The sequence below is a fragment of the Pagrus major genome, chromosome 6 (genome assembly GCF_040436345.1).
Source record: "Pagrus major chromosome 6, Pma_NU_1.0".
NCBI lineage: Eukaryota > Metazoa > Chordata > Actinopteri > Spariformes > Sparidae > Pagrus > Pagrus major.
Genome location: NC_133220.1, coordinates 21,097,037 through 21,116,468, shown reverse-complemented (window position 1 = coordinate 21,116,468; position 19,432 = coordinate 21,097,037). Strand labels below are relative to the sequence as shown.

Here is a 19,432-nt window from a genome sequence, read left to right as displayed (position 1 = left end):
CCAGATGTTTTTGTCAGACGTTTGTGGAGAAACCAGAGCTAAAAAGAAACCGGATTTATACTTCTCTGATAAATGCTAACTCCAAATGAATACTGATGTTCCTCCGTACCTGCTGGATGTGAAAAAGGCAACTGTTTGCTAACAAGTTCACCATGGGTGGTTGGATTTTCATCTTATTTTTATTTATTGCACCATTGTCATAAGTCCTTACAAACTTGAGTAAAAGCATGTAAGTATTTGCAATATCACTGAATTATAATTAATGATGCACTAATGTGTAAGCATCACTAATGCTGCAACTGGTGAGGGTAAGGTTAATTTGAACTACTTTATATACTTCCAAGTTGTTTAATCTATAATAATAGATCATTTATCAGTTTATATTTTATATTAATAATCTAAATCTGCAAAAAAAAAGTATGGAAATGTATTGCTGCCAGGCCAGAAACGGAAAATGGATCTATTTCATGTTATAACGTAAAGAGATCACTTTATAACAAAATATTTTCACATCACAACAAGATGTCATTACAAAATACTTTCACATTATCATGAAGTAGAAACAAGACAAGTGTCTTCTTATGACAATACAAAGTTATCACAAGATAGAAGTATACTGTTATAACAATAAACTTTTAAGGTTATATAACGTGATACTGATCCATTTTCCTTTTTCTGGCCTGGCAGCAATACACTGTCATATCAAAGTAATAAGTAACTTATGTTGTCAAATACATGTAGTGCAGTAAAAAGAACAATACTGACTTCCAAAATGTAGTGAAGTAGAAGTTTAAAGTAGCATAAAATGCAAAAAAAAACACAAGTACAAGTACATCAGAATTGGTTTTAGGGGAAAGTATTTGAACGCATGTATTATATAGCTTATATAGCTGAAATGTATTTGAAGCTGGAGGTGATGAGAGAAAAATGCATGGAAAAAAACAATAAGAGCCTCGTGAAAAGGAAAATCTAGGAAGAACTTGTTATTGACAAAAGTCCACTTGTGAGTGACCTTTATGACCTGATATGCACCCTATCGACAATTTTCATGACTACAGTATATCCTCATGATGTCGACCACAGATAGATAGATATATAGATAGATAGATAGATAGATAGATAGATAGATAGATAGATATCCTCACACAGTGTCCTGTGTATGTGTGCTGCTGCCTGCTGGTGGACCATGTTAGTAAACTGTACCCTGGGCACTGACAGCTTGGTTAGCTGTCATCAGCACGCCTCACCACATCTTAGCTAACTAGACGTGTTAATGCGATGAACCGGGACTTTATTGATCATGGCTAACTTACGGATTTCGTTAGCCGTCGTGGTTGTTCAGACCGTCCTGTACAGAAGCTGTGAGGGTGAGTAACTCACTGTTTGTTTTGTTCATAAGCTCAGCACCACTGCCACCATCAAGCCGAGCGAATGTGGGATTAGCAGCGAGCTAACGTTAGCTAGCCTAGCCTAGCCTAGCCGAACCGAGCGGCGGTGGGAAACCAGGTCAGCCTTCACTCGCCTGGACATGGACATGTTATTTAAATGTCTTTCATGTGAATGTAACAAAACACGATATCTCACCGTGTTCCCGTCGCTGTTGAGCAAGGTTAGGGCAGTCTTTAGCCAGCAGTTAAAAGGTGTGTTAAGGTAACCAGGACTGTCAGCGCAGTGAAGGGTTTGTCTGTAAACACAGCTCTGGAGCTGCACAGGTTTTTGTACTTATCGTTATTTAAGTTACAAAAACCAAAGTCATGGTTGTTGTCGTTGTGTATTCCTTAAGTACCTCTCTCCACCACAGTAATGCTATCCAGAGACCCTTGACGTGAGGCTGGTTAGATAATGATGCCATCAAGACATTATACTGTGTGACAGTATTTCTCCAGTGGTCAGATGTTCATGTAATGTAGGATGGAAGTACTCAAATTACTTATAGGCAGACATTAGTAATCTTATATCTACAGCATCCAGGACACAGAAGGAGATGAGACTCTTTGTTCAGTGTTGCAGTGAAGAGACAGTACACAATATCTTTTATCTGATGGCAGGTTATTTCACAGTTTATCATGAATTGGACTCTGTTGAATCCAGGTTGTGTCTTGAGTAGTAACAAATATTATTTTTGTAGCATTATTATATGTTTGAGAGATTATAATGTATCCAGCAGCAGTTTAATGACATATGAGGCAGAGTAGGACAGGCTATAATATCCTTATTTGGAGGGCCGGGCAATGCATTGATATCACATCATATTTGTCAGTAGTTAATTTTTTTCACCACATTGTAGATATCAGTGACCCCTAGAATAAAGTAATGTTAAGAAATGTGGAAACTGTCCCTTCTCTTTTCTTCTGTCATTGCAACCTGTGAAATAGTGCGAGCAACACATCTCAACTATACAGCACATTCCTCTGCATCCCCACCCAGCGCTGGTTATTTTACACATGTAACCACTGTTACCTGCATCGTCTTCAAACACATGGACCATAAAGTTACTGTTCGGGTTGTAAGACATGTCATGAACATGAGATCTCAATCCTGTTCTGGTTTACAATAGAAAAATTGGAGCAAATGTGACCGAGTGCTGAAGCAGCTGAATTCCAGTGGTGATATGAAGTTTTTGTACTTTGTAAGGAAACATTTTAAATTGTTATTTATTTTGACTGGGAAATGTTTGAGGTTTTGAGGTAAAGATTCAGAAAACATCTTTTTACTACTGCCTTTTTATCACGGTTGAAGTGGTCAGCAACTTGGCTGTATGCCTCTGCGTGGTTTTGAGATTTCCAATCCCAATAATACATATTTTTTTCTTCTCTGTGGACTCCTTTGTGACATTTACAGGCATGGAAAGTCTGAAATGTGTCTGATTTCCTGTTTAGTCAGCATTTATCTTCCTTATTTTTTTCTCCGGTTGGCTTGTTTCTCGTATCTGACACACAAGCATCTGCCAAATAGGTGTTGGAAATATGTGAGTCAGTACCGCAAAAGATCTTGTAAGGCCTTAACTCTAAATTTCCCCTGTTTGACGTAGATGGCACTGAAGTTCAGCTGCGTGTGTGCTGGCTTCCTAACAAGCACATCTAGCTGCACACAGGCTCTCCAGCAAGGTCATTTCCTACATCGAATCCACTGGGGGCTCTTCCAAAATTACTGGAATGTCACATCATGTCTGTGTCTTAATAACATAATTGAATTTCACAGAGGAAGTCTCAGTCTCCTGTTAGTAAAATGACAGTCACAGCTGATCAGTTAATCTCTACTCCTACATGCCCTCACATAAACCCTCCACCCATCCTCAAAAAGCCCCTGCATCCCACACACACACCCCACCCCACCCAACCTCCAACACTTCCTCTTCTTCCTGACCAGACCTCGCTTATGCCATCCTCCTTCTCTGTCCTCATCTCTTGAGTTCATTTTGGCAAGACATCACTCATCTGAAAAAGTTCTCCTAATAGTAATACTAAAACGTAAGATTTTACTCTCTAATCTCATTGACTGCAACTAACTTTTATTTTTAGAGTCGAGTAATCTGTTGATTGTTTTCTTGATTAATTAATAAGTTGTTTGGTCTATAGAATGTCAGAAAATTGTGAAAAAGCCCAAGTTCACATCCTCAACTGTCTTGTTTTGTCTACAATAGTGTTGTAGCAATATACCGGTTTTAGTGGTAAACTGTGGTATGAAACTTGACAGTTATCGTACTGTGAATATTTGCTTATCTAAGGTATTGAATTCCACCATATCAGTGTCATTAAATATAAGTATATTATCAATTTTATGTCTGTTGGGATATGATAGTTTATGAAAATAAAATAAATGTTTGTTCAACCTAAAAAAAAACATATATTTTGATTATTTTAAGCGTCATTGCAACTGATAATAATGATAATAACTGTATAATAATGTGATATTTTCTCAGATGGTTATTGTACCGTGAAAATCTGATATGGTTGCAACTTTGGTTCAAAGCCCAAAGACAATCAGAGTACTGTAACAGAGTAGAGAAGAAACCATAAAATATTCACATTAAAGAGGCTGGAACCAGAGCATTTTGGCCTTTTTTCCCTTAAAAAATTACTGAAATCAATGAATTGATCATCAAAATAGTTGTTGATTAATTTAATAGTTGACAACTTATCGTTTAATTGTTGCACTTCTACTTACCTTATCAGTTAGCTGCCTAGCAAGATGTGAGATCTCACATGCTTAAAAAGCCACAATAGAAGTTCATCACTGACAAAGTATTGCTAGTTATTGGCCTGTATGTTTATAGGTTTCATGTTTGTCAGTCTAAAGCTCATTATGTATACTGTTCGTGTCGGCTGGTACCGCCCTCTTCTGATGTGCACTGTAAGTTCCTGTAAAGCTGAGAAGACAAAAACGCACTACATGTTTTTTTACCAATAAATTCAGACCCTGGAGACGCTGTGCCCATTTGCAGTGCTCACAGACCAAAATTCAGTTTTTTTGATAGCAGAAAAAGTTGTATTTGACACCATGTTGCTTCTGCCTCCTCCGTCTCTGCAGCTCTGTGGTGTAACTGCACCACACCCCCGTGTGAGAAGACCGGCTCCCGGTGCGAGACCGATGGAGCCTGCATGGCCTCCACTTCTTTCATTGATGGCCAAGAGCAACACATCCGTACCTGCATCACACGGGACAACCTTGAGCCCCCTGGACAGCCGTTCTACTGCCGCGGTGCAGACGGCCTGCTGAACATCCACTGCTGCTACACGGACTACTGCAACAGCATTGACCTCCAAGTACCCTCAGGTCAGAACGCAGCATATACAGTATGATCAGTTACATGCACTGATGCTATCACCACGAGTTTGGCATTTAAGTATTTTTTTTGTTTTTTTGTGTTTCTCTGTTTATCTATTGTGCAAGTTGGAGCAAGTATGTCATCCAAAACTGACTGAGAAAAACCCAGGCAAGAACATGCACTAACTTGTTCTGTGTACACTGGTAAATTACTGGTTCTGAGAAGGAGCTTTTGCACCTTATTAACTTAACTCCTGATAATGAACAAGCGGCCTAGTTATAACATGCATTCATCTATCGTCTGTGATGTTATCTGTTGCATCTCAGCACTTGTGAAGAGTTTCCTACACACTTTCATGACTCATGGTTACTGAGAAGCTTTTTTTCTGGTGTTCTGTACAGCGTCTACAAATATGTGAAGAGAACAGTGTCAGTGTGGAACAACTGTGCCAGGAAATTATGGACTGAATCCATCCTCAACATGAACAAAAAGCACAAGTTTATATGAAGCTTTTAACCAGAAAACAGCACCTTAAAAGCCTGGTATAAACAAAGAGACTTATATTTGAAACCAACATTTCTCAGATTCGCAGGCTCACATAGTCAGAGTGTGAACATCCTCACCAAAACTGTGAACTCTGCAGCACGCTATGATAAATGGGTATAAAAGACCAAAGTTTTCTCTCCCTCATGCAGGTTTGGTGATCTTGAAATGATTATAGTGCCTGGATGATTTGTGCTACAATCAGCAATAAGTATTTTAAACACAAATAATACAAGGTCTCAAGAGTGGAGTTGAGGAGAAACTCAGAACTCAAGTAGAGCATTGTTAAAGCACTGCAGAAATATCTGAGTGTGGTTAAACAAGAGAATAAGCTGACCTTTAAAGGTATTAGTATGCTGTAAATGTAATTTCAACACTTCTTGTACATCTTGTTCACAGTAAAAGCCTTTCACTGTGGAGAATTGAGCATCTCTTTGTTAAATAACTAGAAATAATCAATAGAAGTTAATGCAAGAGTCTAATTCTGACTCATTTTTCTAATTCTCTGCTTAGCTGAAAGCTTTATGCCGTTATCTCTAAAGGACACAAAGCAGTTCATTATATATAGTTATGGAATAGAGTCAGTCCTGAGTGTGTACTCACTGCCACACATTGTTCTCTCCTCAGTTACGACTCAGTCAGGACTGGGGGGAGGCTACGGTCCAGGTGGGACATGGGGGCTGGTGGAACTCGTCGCTGTGATCGCGGGGCCGCTGTTCCTGCTGTGTCTTCTGCTGCTGATGGGCGTGTTCCTGTATCAGTACCATCAGAGGGCCTACAGCCACAGGCAAAGGCTGGAGGTAGAGGACCCCTCCTGTGATCACCTCTACCTGGCCAAAGACAGGACCCTGCAGGACCTCATTTATGATCTGTCCACGTCTGGTTCAGGCTCCGGTTAGTGCACAACATGATATGATAATGGAGCTGCAGGCCAGCACTTGTGCTGTGTGGTGGAAATTCTTGTTGAGAAGCGAACAAATGAATAAAGATGAATAAATAAAAGGTTGTCTTTGAGCAATTTAATAAAGTGATATATTAGAAAAATAGAGAATAACAGTGTCAATCCATTTCAGCTGAAAGGTCAGCGCTATTCACACTAGGGCATTTTGCTACTACATGTTGTAGTTTACACAGGTTTGTATCAGAAGGCTGCTGATGACTGTTCTCCGTTCTCATCCTCTCTGAGCAGGTCTGCCTCTGTTTGTCCAGCGGACGGTGGCCAGGACAATTGTCCTCCAAGAGATCATTGGTAAAGGGCGTTTCGGGGAGGTGTGGCGAGGACGTTGGAGGGGTGGTGACGTGGCTGTGAAGATCTTCTCATCCAGGGAGGAGCGCTCCTGGTTCCGTGAGGCAGAAATCTATCAGACCATCATGCTCCGCCATGAAAACATCCTGGGCTTTATAGCTGCTGACAACAAAGGTGCAAATCACAGCATATTCTCTTTTCTAATCAAATAATTATATGTAGGTTATTTATCTGTGTTTGGTCAGTGTTTCTTCATCACTCTTGAGTAAACTTATAATCTCTTGGTTATCTCTGTATTTCTGCGTCTTGCCCAGACAATGGCACATGGACCCAGCTGTGGTTGGTGTCAGACTACCATGAGCACGGCTCTCTGTTTGACTACCTGAACCGCTACTCTGTCACTACTGAAGGAATGATCAAACTAGCGCTGTCAGCTGCCAGCGGCCTTGCACATCTGCACATGGAGATTCTTGGAACTCAAGGTAGTGTTTGTATTAATTTGCATTTGTATTTAAGCATACCTCTTTTCCCCTGGCCTTAAGCTGTTTAATAAATATTTACAATTTGGTGATGCTACCACTTTAATAATAAACCAGCCAACATAGATCAAGTCTGCTGCCAACATTCCTCTCTAATCTGTTTGTGCTGTAGCTAACAGTATGAAAATCCCTTTTAAGTCTTCTAAATTTCCATCTAAATAAAAATGTTGTCATTGAAGTGTTTAATGTACAAAGTTCCACACTTCTTAGTGGCTACAGAAAGTCTTTAGTTTTTAGCACCTGTACATGAAAAAAATGTGTGTACCATCCGAAAATAACTAATTGAGAAATTATTTGAGAAATTATTTTACTGAGAAATAAATTGAGCAATATTTATATCAACACTTACATTGGTGGTTGGAAGGATTTCCCTTTTGAAACACATTGCTTATGTTTCCTACCCCACCCACAGACTGACACAAGCTCTCTCCTGTTGACAACTGATTTTTGCCATGTAATGCAAGACTCTGATGCAATTTAATTGAGTCATTAAACAGAAGATGTCCAAACAGTTTCGTATGTAGAATATGGTTACAAAAAAGATTATGCTGAAAAATAAATAAATATGTTCTTGGAGACATTATTTTATTTATTTTAAATTTGAAAAACCAGTGTGGTTTCTCCTCTAAATATCATTAACTGATGTTTTTTTGTGGTGTGGTCAAGGAAAGTTGTTTTTCTCATCTGTTTTCATCTTGTTTAACTGTTGTTATGGTCATGTACAGGCAGGCAGTCTAGCATCAGACATTGTTTACTGCTGAAAAATTAAAAGATGTAATAATTTCCATCTAATGAAGACTTATATCCACTGGCCGTCTTTGAGAACACTTCACTGGTGAATCATCTTCTTATCTGCCGTTCATGGAAAATTAAAGTGCAGTTGAGGACATTCTGTAGCTCAAATTGGGAAGTGTTTTCTATTTTTATCAACCACGCTGATGCCCATAAAAGGAAACGTTTCTAGTTTTTTTTTTCATAAAAGAGACTGCATGTTCATGTTGATAACAAATTTTGGGATAGCAACTCACAAGTGTTTCTCATATACCTTATGTTTGGATAGGAAAGCCAGGCATTGCCCACAGAGACCTGAAGTCCAAGAACATCCTCGTGAAGAAGAACTGCACCTGTGCCATCGCTGACCTGGGCTTGGCTGTCCGTCACGACTCTGCCACAGACACCATCGACATCGCGCCCAATCAAAGGGTGGGCACCAAGAGGTCTGTGTCATCATACATGCCTGCACATATCTCTGACACCTTTATCCTTTAATTCTTTCTCTAAACTGGGATTGTTTTTACGTCTCACAGGTACATGGCTCCAGAGGTTCTGGATGAGACGATCAACATGAGACACTTTGACTCATTCAAATGTGCTGATATCTATGCTTTGGGGCTGGTCTACTGGGAGATTGCACGCCGCTGTAATAGTGGAGGTCAGACTCTTTTGTTTTCACTCTGGATCCTCAACCTGTGTTCTTTGTTTCTCTTTTATCAACCCCTGAGATCACAGCACTGATCTGAGCTCAACACTGTCCTGTGTCACCAGGTATCCATGAAGAGTACCAGCTGCCCTACTATGACCTGGTACCGTCTGACCCGTCCATCGAGGAGATGAGGAAGCTAGTGTGCGACCAAAAGCTACGACCCAACATCCCTAACTGGTGGCAGAGCTACGAGGTATAAAAATAAACTTTTTACTGGATCATTCAGGGTCATTCCAGTTTATTACAACATGGTTCATTCCTTTCCATGATCATAACATTGCCCACATCAAGTTAATTGCTGAGAGGAGCGCTGTGGAATCACTAAAATGAGTTCAAGAGGTTATCAGGTTCTTTCCCCAGGGTGAAATTATTATAAAATGATTAAAATTGCTACTCAAACTGTGGAATAGCGTCACACTGTTTCTAGATTGTCTTCCAGTAACATATTTCCTGTGCCATGAGGGATGCATGTTGCAAGTGCCCTCCTTCTCAGTTAATCTGCTTAAACTGTTGGTTTATTTCCAACTAAAGCCAAATAAATCAGCCAGTATTAGCTTTTCTTACGTTTATTGGTAACGGAGCATACATTGGCCAATGAGAAACTGGTGTACAGCAATACCAAAGATATGTTTAGTGTAATTTGTAGACATCATTACGGTGTCTGTCCACCAGAGAGTTCCCATTCATACAGAAAAACTCTAATGTGTGTCTGTCATTTTTCATACTTACTTGATTCTTCCCCCTGCTGTTCCAGGCCTTGCGGGTTATGGGCAAAATCATGAGGGAGTGCTGGTATGCTAATGGAGCCGCCCGCTTGACGGCCCTGCGCATTAAAAAGACCCTGTCCCAGCTCAGCATTCAGGAGGACATTAAAGTCTGAGCATTAAAGTGAGCAGAGCACTGAGAAAGAGCTTTGAGCAGGACCTAACTCCAGACTGTAGGACACTGAGAAGAAAGGGGCCGGGCCTTCTACAAAGAATGCACAAAGTAAGAGAATCTGATGGAGAGTCGCACTCTGTAAAATATTCCTCCATAGACACTCCTGCCAGTTTTGAAGCCACTTGATTTCTGACAAACCCTACCTCGCTTACCCAGCCAAACTACCAAGAACGTCTTTCCTGTCTTGTCCTCAGCTACTGCTGCCCACCCTGAACCTTTTTGTTCCTCTCTACACTCCGTACTAACAAGGATCCTTGGATTTCCTGTGTTACTTGTATGCAATCTATAATAGGATATGTAATTAATTAACCAGTTAACATTTTGAAAATCAGTTGCTGATATTTCCACAAAGTCTCCTCGATCACAGTTGCATTATATTTGCTCTTTTTGTCTTTGAATAGGGGGCAAGCTGGTAAGGTTGAGAGTGTTTTTAACTTATTTTGTACTTATCCTGTTATTTAAATGACTAGATCTTGTTGTTAATGTATATGGGTGTTTGTGAGTTTTTTTCTCTGTGCCACCTACAGCACACAGGCACATCACAAACTGCTCAGAAATCCTTCAAAGAGAATAATCCATCTGGTTCTGCTACAACTGTGTGCTTTAGTAGTCTGCTGATTATCACCATGTAAGCATGTACAAAGCAGTTCAGACAGATTGTGTAAATGCAGCCCATTAACTTTGAACAAGGTGTTTGAGACTTCAAAGTCACTGGAGCATTCAGGCAACTTGCCAAACACGGTCTAGCCTTTGGACCACTCGCCAGGGGCTCTTTCCATAAGCTGTTGTGAACCTCAGGTTTTCCTATTGCTCACCAATCAAAGTTTTATTGTGGGTGTCTATCTTCAGAACAATCTTAAGCAAAATACCCATTTTGGAATTATTAAGCAAAAATCCAATTTGCTAGGATGAAGTGTTGCAGAGCAACAGCTGCCAGTGATTTGACACTATGAGTTTTGACTTTGATCTTCTTATCTGACACACTGGCTGGCTGCAGATTGGGGCACACAAACAGCTGTACCTCCATGCTACATGTATTATATTGAAATGGTAGCATTCCAATATGAATGCACTGTCACTGTCTGTTGGTCAACCAACAAACCATGACCTGCCATGTGAGTAAACCCTCTAGTCCCTCAGAGAAGCTGGTACACTCAACATTCAGATAAACCTTTGTCCTTTGCAGCAGCCACTACTCTTTACACTGAACCTTAAATACGGGCCAGAAATGTTTTATATTTATCCCTTTTCAAATCACTAGGAATCTTCATATAGTTTGTTTTTATGTTCATTTTTTTATATTGTCCGAGCATGTCCATTGATCTTTTTTTCCCCTCAGGGTGCACTCTCCCTGGCCAAGTACAACTACTGCACATAAATTAATACATTTTTAAGATGATACTTGTGTACATATGACAGGTAGATTAGATTTTATGTTGATACCTAGGTCATGTTTTAGATAGTTGAATCTTTTATACCAGCCTTTTGGTTGGTGGGAAGAAAATCTAAGACTTCTACTTTCTGACCTTTGCAGTAACATTATGAGTCAGACACACTGTTTATGTTCACTTTCTCCTACAGCCCTCTGTTAGTGCAGAGCGGTGTTTGATTTTTAATTGATGTTTCCCCTGGTGGCTCATTTTGTTCTCCATACAATACCTCCTCAATGTGTGGATTGTCTCCTTCTAGCTAACATTGTCAAAAATCACTGTCTACATTTGTCTCTAGCTGTATGCTGATTCAACAGGTACTGTTTGTGTATAGACTTTCTCGTTATTTATATTTGTATGCCCTGAGTCCCTATGAAAGCCTGAAAGGCCACATGTGCACTACTACTGACCTCTCGCAGCATTATAACCAAATTGTACTCAGAATCATGTCTTGTCATGGCTGCCAGTGTCTATTTAAGATCCCACTACTGAAAACGAGAATGTTTATACGAGTCAGTCACTGTACACTCCTTATAACTGGAAATTCGACTTTTGTTTGGGAGAAGAAAAGTTGACACTAAATACTACTGAAATGTCTCAATGCTGTTTCACAAATGTGTTCGACCAGTTCCTCTTATTTTAAAATCACTTGCTCACTGCACTGTATTGTTTTAAGTCTTACAGGATGTTTGTAAGAATGAATAAACTGCACTTGATGCTGTTGTTTTTGGCTGGAAAGACTGGGGAGCTCTACTGTTTGATAGGTGGTTGAGTGTCAATCATATTTATACAATAAAGGGGTATGTTTGTCAAATTGTATTTGCCTTACAATGTACAAAATGTATAGTGTATTTAAGGTTTTTAATACCTTGCTCCAAATGTCCCTATGGAAGAATAGGATGGGTTTGAGTCAAAGAAATTAGGTGTTACTCTACAGGTTGTGACAATGTCCAGGTCTCTGTCTAATCATGGCAAAGAGACAACTGCATCCATGTAAAAAACCCCTTCAGGACTTCAATCATGTACCTTCTAATATAGAGTAATAAATGCAATTGTTTTCCTATGTGGTGTCTGTTTCTTTAACTTTATTTCACCGCAGCCAATCCCAATGTTCAATGTTTCAAGAGTGAAAAAATATTTTACATGAACAAAAGATGACTTCGTAGTTGTAGTTCATGTGTATTACTGTTTTCGTTCACTCTCACTGCGCTCATAACATTCTGCTCTAAAAACCAGTTTATGCCAGTCTACCTATCCTGCACCAATCAGCAAAGTAAGCAACTAGTCGGTGAACATAATGGAGCATTTTGCAGCTAAAGAGAGTGTTGAACTTCAACACCTCTTTGACTCTCTGAAAAAAACGACAAGTATGGGTTTACGACCTCTGAAATATTTTGGGAAATACTGTGTTAAAGATATATAAGGTATATAGTAAACTTGTGGCTTTCGATCTCAGTCAGTTTTAAATCATACAGTATGCATTGGTTTCTTTTTCTGTATTTGTTATTCCTGTTTTATCAAAAACAGCTAAAGGAAGAGTGAGCATTGGACTTAAATTCGTCAGGTGGACAAAAAGACTCCAAATGAATGCTGATTTTACTTTTTGTCTGTTGGATATGTAAACAAGGAACTGTTTGCTTACATGTTCACCATAGCAACGTACCAGGTGATGTCAGTGTATGCTTGTCGCTGGCCAAAGATAATAAAGATTGAATTTAGCTAAAGCTAAAGTTGCAGTGTAAGTCACTTTATCATCAGTGCTACCAGGTTACATCTTTAGACAAAGGTTAAATGTGATATGGAAGATGTAAGCATTGAACAATTACACCATTTAAAAGAAACTCAAAGAACCTTTATTGCTCATCCTTTAAATTATAATCTCAATACAGATTAGTACAAAACCTGTGCATTTACATACAGTTGTACACACTCAATTTTATACATACCAAAACAGGAAGTGTGGTATGTTCCTGACCTATCTCATGAAAGTGGAAGGAAATGCTGGTAGTTAGTGATTTTGATAAAGTCCCCGAAACACAATGATGGAAACGGTCTGATATACCTGTAAGACGACTGACTCTAACTGACGTTAACAAAACACACCAAAAACATATACATCTGAGCATAAACACCACAAAAATTTGAATAGTTAAAGTGGCAACAGACAAGTTTTTTGTTTTAATGTACCCGCCTGCAAACCTCGCTTTCACTATGCTATTCTGTCTGCCACCGGGGACGGAATCTCCCGGGAAAATGAAGGCTGGCAGCCCGTCACTATTCCTGTCTTCTGTCACGTCTCCATTAAAGACTACATGGATGAACACACGTTTTGTCTTGTGCTGTTGGTTGTTGCAATTCTGAGAAAAACAGACAGCGATCAGGTTGCAACACAGGCGCCAACAATAGTTCCACTTGGGGAAAAATTGTCTGTTGCCACTTTAACTTGACCATTTAGACCACTTTTTTGGTGATTATGAAGCTTTGACGAAGTGAGCAAATCCCTTTTATGTTAATAATGCCAAAACCCAAAGTGTGGGTAACAGAACAGGCAGAAAAACTGTGTCTTCAAAGTAAAATGTACAATCCATTAAACATTTTGTTATACATGACAACAGACAAAATGGCAAACATAAAAGCCATAAATATCCAGAGCTTGTGACAATTAACGGTTGTCTCTAACAGCAGATTCTTGGACGCTGCTCTAGACTTTAATGAGGTTGTCTTAGCCTCAAGTGCTCTTCCAGGTTTGCTACTTAGCTCTCTGGCTACACAACAGATTCAAACCTGAGCCCTTGAATTCTTCCCACACTGTTCACTGCGGCAACTTGATTTAATTATTGACAAATCGACATATATACATTTTTTAAGTTCACTGAAATGTGGTTTAAAATGTATCCAGAGCTATTTTTGGCTCCACTCTGGCTTTTTGAAAATTTAGTAAGACCGTGACCAGGCCTCTCGCTTTACATCTGGGAAATCATTTCAAATTAAAACTGTCTAGTGTTTGAATGATAAATTAAGCTAAATAATTTTTACAATCTTCATACAAAGCTAGCATGTAGCTTGTTTTCATAAACTGTATGTACGATGCGTACATACAGTTAAATACTTCAGTAACCATAACCTTGTCCATCTATCTGTATTGAAAATTGAAAAAGTCTAGTTTAAGGTAAAAGATGATGTACAAATCAACCCTCCACCTGCTTTTAAGTAATCAAACTAGCTGAATAAATGAATATCAAGATCATTTAAGCTGGTTAACATCATTCTACTGAAATGTACAAAGAACAGAGCTCAGTCAAATGTCATAACGTGCCAAAACAACAACACACCGAATGTTGATCTGACAGTTACAGTATTCACAATAACCCTTATATAGGCTTTATGTGCATCTAGATTTACATGTTTTATTGTAGAAATGAAATGATGCCAACAAAAGGCAATACAGATAAATCAGTTTCCCTTTAGCTGGAAACGGATTAATTGATTTATATTATCAGGAATACATCTGCAATCAAAGTCATAATTAATGGTCCTCAGTACTAACTGGCTGCAGCTCCTCTTCAGAGGTCTCTTGTGCTTTCACATCTCTCCTGTGGCTTAGAATTTGGCTCAATTTACTTCCATATATTCTGTACTATTATATTGCTGTTTTGCTATAATTTCATATTTTTGCAGAGAGAGGGAGAAGTCTTCATGTGCGAGTATAGAAAAGCTGGTGACAGGAGATAGATGACACTTCGATATACCGTCTTAATTCCCCTGCATGTTCTCTTTCTCCCTTCGCTCTGACCTCCACTTAAAACTGTGTGGCCTTTCCTTGTTTGAGTTACTTCCTCAAGCTGTGCCTGTGGACAGAAAAATGAAATCTTTACTACAGGTTTATCATGAACATATTTAGGAAAATATGTGAATGATTACACTGCTTTAACGACTGAAATACTTAAATTATTTGTAAGGTCCAAAAATCCATGACAGAAACACAACTTTACTTACCCTCATCTCCATCGGTTAGCACTAGCGCCTGGAGAATATCAGACAGGGAGACAATTCCCTTCACCACCTCCTGCTCATCCACTACGACCAGCCTGTGCACCTAAAAGACACACAGGAGCACCATAAATGTTACTTTTACCCCTGCAAAACAGTATTTCTACCAAGGCCAGAAGAATTGATTCATGACAAAGTAACTACACACACAGTAGTGTCAATAAAAAAAGATAACATAGCTTTTGTAGTTATATAGTGTAGTGATGACACACTGAAGTGTAAAAAACATCATTTTGACTTCATTAAGTTATCAATGAGTTTCCTTGAAAGCAAAATTAAAGGAAATCTGGTTGTAGCCTCAGCTAATTTTCAGGTAGTGTTTGATGTGTCCCTCGATTTAGGAGCTTGATTTAAAAAGCAAGATTTATAAAGTGTGGAGGATCATGTCAGACAGTGTTTATCACAAGCAATAGGCCACAAAGACAACGACATCCAAGTCTCACCTCAGCCTCCACCAGTCTGTTGATGATGGCCTCCAGGGTCTCGTGTCTGTTGCAGGTCAGCACTCCTTCAAAGTACTGAGAGCGATGCTGCAAGGCTTTGGTCACTGTCACATCCAGGTTGTTGTACGTCTTCTCCGCTGCCAGGTTCTGTGTTAAAACAGGCGTTCAAGTTAAAAATGCTTACTCCTAATAAACTACTCATAAATGTCTTTCAAAGAAATACAGCCATGTGGTTCATGTACCAAAATTCAGGTAAATCTATCTCTCAAGTAAGGGTGGGCGTCATTAGTTACTCCTATTGAGTTGTAAAAAAAATAAATAAATACAGTGAGTAGACACTGACAGATATCAACTTACTATAACATCAAATTTTGAGTATATATCCACCACTCGACCTGCAAGAAAGAGGCAGCACATCAGCACATAAATAAACAAACTCAAGAGGCTTGGTCAATAATGGAAAAATCAACAAGGATGTCATTTCAACCAGCCCACATACCTTTGTCATCCACAACGGGGAGTGCTGACACTCGCTGCTCAACGAAAATACCCAGCGCTGTGTACAGCGGTGTGTCTGCACGGACCACTGCTATGTTCTGGAATGTTCCAATGTTCAGTTCTTCTAGGGTTTGCTTCAAGAACGAGGGTTTTGGCATCTCTGATATCTGAAAACAAAAACAAGAAGTTGTGCAAGCTTGACTTAAACTGTAGGGAAATTTGTGTCTTTGTGAAATTCTTCTGACAGATACTGTTTCCTTTACTCTGTACTAGACATCTGCAGTGTTATTATCAGACTCCCAATACTGAGAAAACAATAGCAGATCATTTGAAGTATTTAATGAAGTGTTAGTGAGGAGAGAAGCTAAAGTGACTTACAAAAAGTTTCAGGAACTTGAGAATCCTCTTGTGTGTGAGAATATAGAGCGTGTTCCCTGTCAGCGGGTCAATTACAGGCAGTCTGTGGATCTTATTCTTCAGCAGAGATGAGACAGCATCATACAAACTGAGACACAGAGGAGTTAAGACAGGAACACGTTAATCAAGTTATTTTGGACAAGGCTTGTTGTGAGATAAGGTAGCTATATAAAGAAACGGAAAGCAAAAATCACCAAGACATAGTTACTAATGTTAGTTTGTAAGCTGTTGGTATCTCAGCAAGAAATGTAAAAACTTCAAGTATAAGTGTAGCATTCATACTATAAATATTGTAACAGACTAAGCTAGGTTTGAAAATGAAATCTTGATAACTTCATATCAATCACAAAATTGCAGAAAAGCTGGTTGTAGCCATGGCTAATCCTCAGATGGTGGTGTGATGTCAGCTTCGATTTGCAAACTCTGGTCTAAAGAATAAAGTGTGGAGGAGTGTTTCAAACAGGATTCCTGAAATGTTAGTAGTGTAGTAATTAAGTATTTGTGTGTCATCAGTGACATCTGAGCTACTGCCTCAGGCTAAACCATGATATGTCTCTCTAGTATGCCTCCTGAATGTCACAGCGTGCAACATCTGTGTATTTAAGAAATTGAAATTTGATACCAACAAAAAAAAGCTAAATGTCTGGAAGTCCGACTGCAAACCAACCATTAATTTAAAAGAACTCACCTTGCATTGGGAGATATGCTAACCAGTGGCTTGAAAGAGTCTTGAAGGTACAGCTCTGTTATAAACAAGAACATATAAAATTGTTTAAAACCTTCAAGAATACCACAGTAAATCACAAGCAATTCATTAGATATAAACATTCTCACCTCTCCATGTTTCAATTTTGTGCTCTTCCAACTCATATATCTGGACCTGAAAGATTACAAGGAGAGGAAGGGCTGACAGTGAACAAAGAAAGAAATCAAGCTCTTGATACAAATGGAAAAAGAGCAAGGACACATTCAGTAACTTACATTTCATACATGAAATATGACAAAATACAGTAACCATTTGGTTTCCACCATCTTACCAACGGAGATTTGTAGTAGCGATGAAGGATGTTAATAAAGTCTGTGATGGTCAGCATACCTGTGGAGATGCCAGAGCAGCATAAAATAAGACTGAATTAATTTTGTCTTAAAAAGAGTTAAAGTGTGCTGAATAAAAATGACCCTTACCAACGAAGCACTGCTTCTTACTGTCCCACAGAGGTGCTGCTCTTACCCCATTAGATACAAGAGCAAAAAATGCCTTCTTGACCTGTAAAATCAATCACACCAAAAGTTTCAGTCTACATTAGCTCATAAGCAAAAAATGTAAAAAACAAAAAACAAAAAACAATTAGGATTTAAAGCATTTCTTTTTTTTTACCTGAAGTGATGTATCAAACACAACCAATTTGGAGCTGGTAGGTACAAGGTCATAACACCGGTGAGACTTCATAAACCTGGTGTACACATTGTGCTCTGGATCTGAAGGAATGAGAGAGGAAACACTTTTGAGGACACCGTTTGGCTGTTTTTGAATGTCAATGTCTCTCACTTTGGTCTCATGAGATTTAAAGACTTTCTTTACCCTCTAGGACTGGGTCTTTTTTGCCCTCAAGGTCATCAATTGCTACTGGAATCTGAAATAAAAAAAGATAAAGGCAATTAAGATTCAGTTTGTCCAGGCAACTTCAAAGACAAAGTGAATGTGTAAACTCTGTTGTTATAAATCTAACTGTTATATTTAGGTTAAAGGTGCAACATGTAAGAATTCTAGTTGAAGACAGAAAAAAATAATATTATATTTAAAAAAAAAACTGTTAAGATATAACTGTTTTGATGTTACAAGATATCTACTGAACTCAGCATGGTAACTAGCCAGCCCTGTCCTGGTTCATAGTTCCTGTGGCAGCGGTGTAAACACCCAATTCTTACATATTGCACCTTTAATATTGGGACTGGTTGGGTTATTTTAAAGTTAAGTGGTTGATAGGGCATCTGTAAACTGTATGTACATGCTTAATGCGGATTTAAAGCTGTACTTGTAAACTTATAGGTGTACTGTATTATTTACCAAGGGCAGGCATATGTGACAAAGCATGTTTTGCTTCATTGATCATGACTGGTTTTATGGGATGTAGCAAACAAGTAAAATTATGTTGCAGTCAGCTAGTTACTCATCAACTTACTTTGCCTAACGTTAGCATTAACGCTAAGTACGAATAGAGAGCACACATGTTTACTTGAGTAAACGTAATGGAAATATCTATTTTTGTTATACAGGATTCATTTGACATTGATGTTGCAATTTTACAAAGCTTGGCTATCAAACTGACAATGTCGTTATGAGCAAAAGGAATAACGCACCTTTGAACAAAGCCTTAATAACAAAGTCTCTGATAATAGTAACGTGAGCTAGGCATTAGCATTAAGCTAATCGGACGTCAGTGTGTTGACGTTGAACAGCCAGTCGAGGTGACTTTCCTTTTCAGCTCTGGCTTTTACGTCAATTACCATGGTAACATTATATGGTTTGCCGTCTTATTTCAGCAACCAATGTACACCGAGACAAGGGCGGCATTTCTAAGTTACCTTCCCCGCGGGAATGAAGTGCTTCCTGGCTGTTGTTTATCATTACTGAGAGCTTTGCCTGCTATGCCAACACTTAGCTAGTTAGCTGCTACCATTAGCATTCTTCGGAAAGTCACGTTAGTTGGCGAACTTAAGTGGAAAGGATTTTTTAGAAAGCTAACCATTTGTACACGATTAAATGGGCTAGGCAACTTACACACTCCATATTCCATTCGCCGTATCGCCCTCCTGTAGCCGGGTTGGTTTACAAATGGCAGGATCTCCCAAAGCACGCAGCTCTTCCGCTACAACTTGCAACGAGCAACTTGAATGGCTGTACTGTCATTACCGTACTACATGTAGCGTTACCGCACCACAATCTCAGGTCAGATTGCGTGCAAATGAAATTACGGTAATGTAATGTAACATACACTACTCAAAATTAGTCAGGTACATTGGGATATTAGTGTTTCACTTGATTTGTTTTACTTTAGTTTTTATTTAGTGCGAC

The 19,432-nt window shown here is 39.0% G+C and overlaps 2 protein-coding genes across 2 annotated transcripts; one reads left to right on the top strand and one right to left on the bottom strand.

Moving 5' to 3' along the window:
* The first annotated feature begins 1,220 nt into the window (after nt 1–1,220).
* On the top strand, nt 1,221–12,011 carry LOC140998452 (activin receptor type-1B-like). Its single transcript, XM_073468748.1, has 9 exons — nt 1,221–1,367; nt 4,531–4,776; nt 5,939–6,205; nt 6,501–6,731; nt 6,872–7,039; nt 8,157–8,313; nt 8,404–8,528; nt 8,642–8,772; nt 9,334–12,011. Exons 1-9 carry the CDS (start codon nt 1,301–1,303, stop codon nt 9,457–9,459), a joined length of 1,518 nt encoding a protein of 505 aa, XP_073324849.1. The 5' UTR covers nt 1,221–1,300; the 3' UTR covers nt 9,460–12,011.
* A 767-nt stretch (nt 12,012–12,778) lies between these two features.
* prkag1 (protein kinase, AMP-activated, gamma 1 non-catalytic subunit) lies at nt 12,779–19,257 on the bottom strand. Its single transcript, XM_073468033.1, has 13 exons — nt 19,139–19,257; nt 17,939–17,990; nt 17,735–17,835; nt 17,542–17,623; nt 17,394–17,452; nt 17,191–17,236; nt 17,045–17,099; nt 16,318–16,444; nt 15,941–16,106; nt 15,799–15,836; nt 15,442–15,588; nt 14,945–15,044; nt 12,779–14,796 (listed from the first exon to the last, which is right to left on the bottom strand). The coding sequence occupies exons 1-13, from the start codon at nt 19,145–19,147 to the stop codon at nt 14,786–14,788; spliced, it is 993 nt and encodes a 330-aa protein (XP_073324134.1). The 5' UTR covers nt 19,148–19,257; the 3' UTR covers nt 12,779–14,785.
* Between the last annotated feature and the right edge of the window lie 175 nt (nt 19,258–19,432).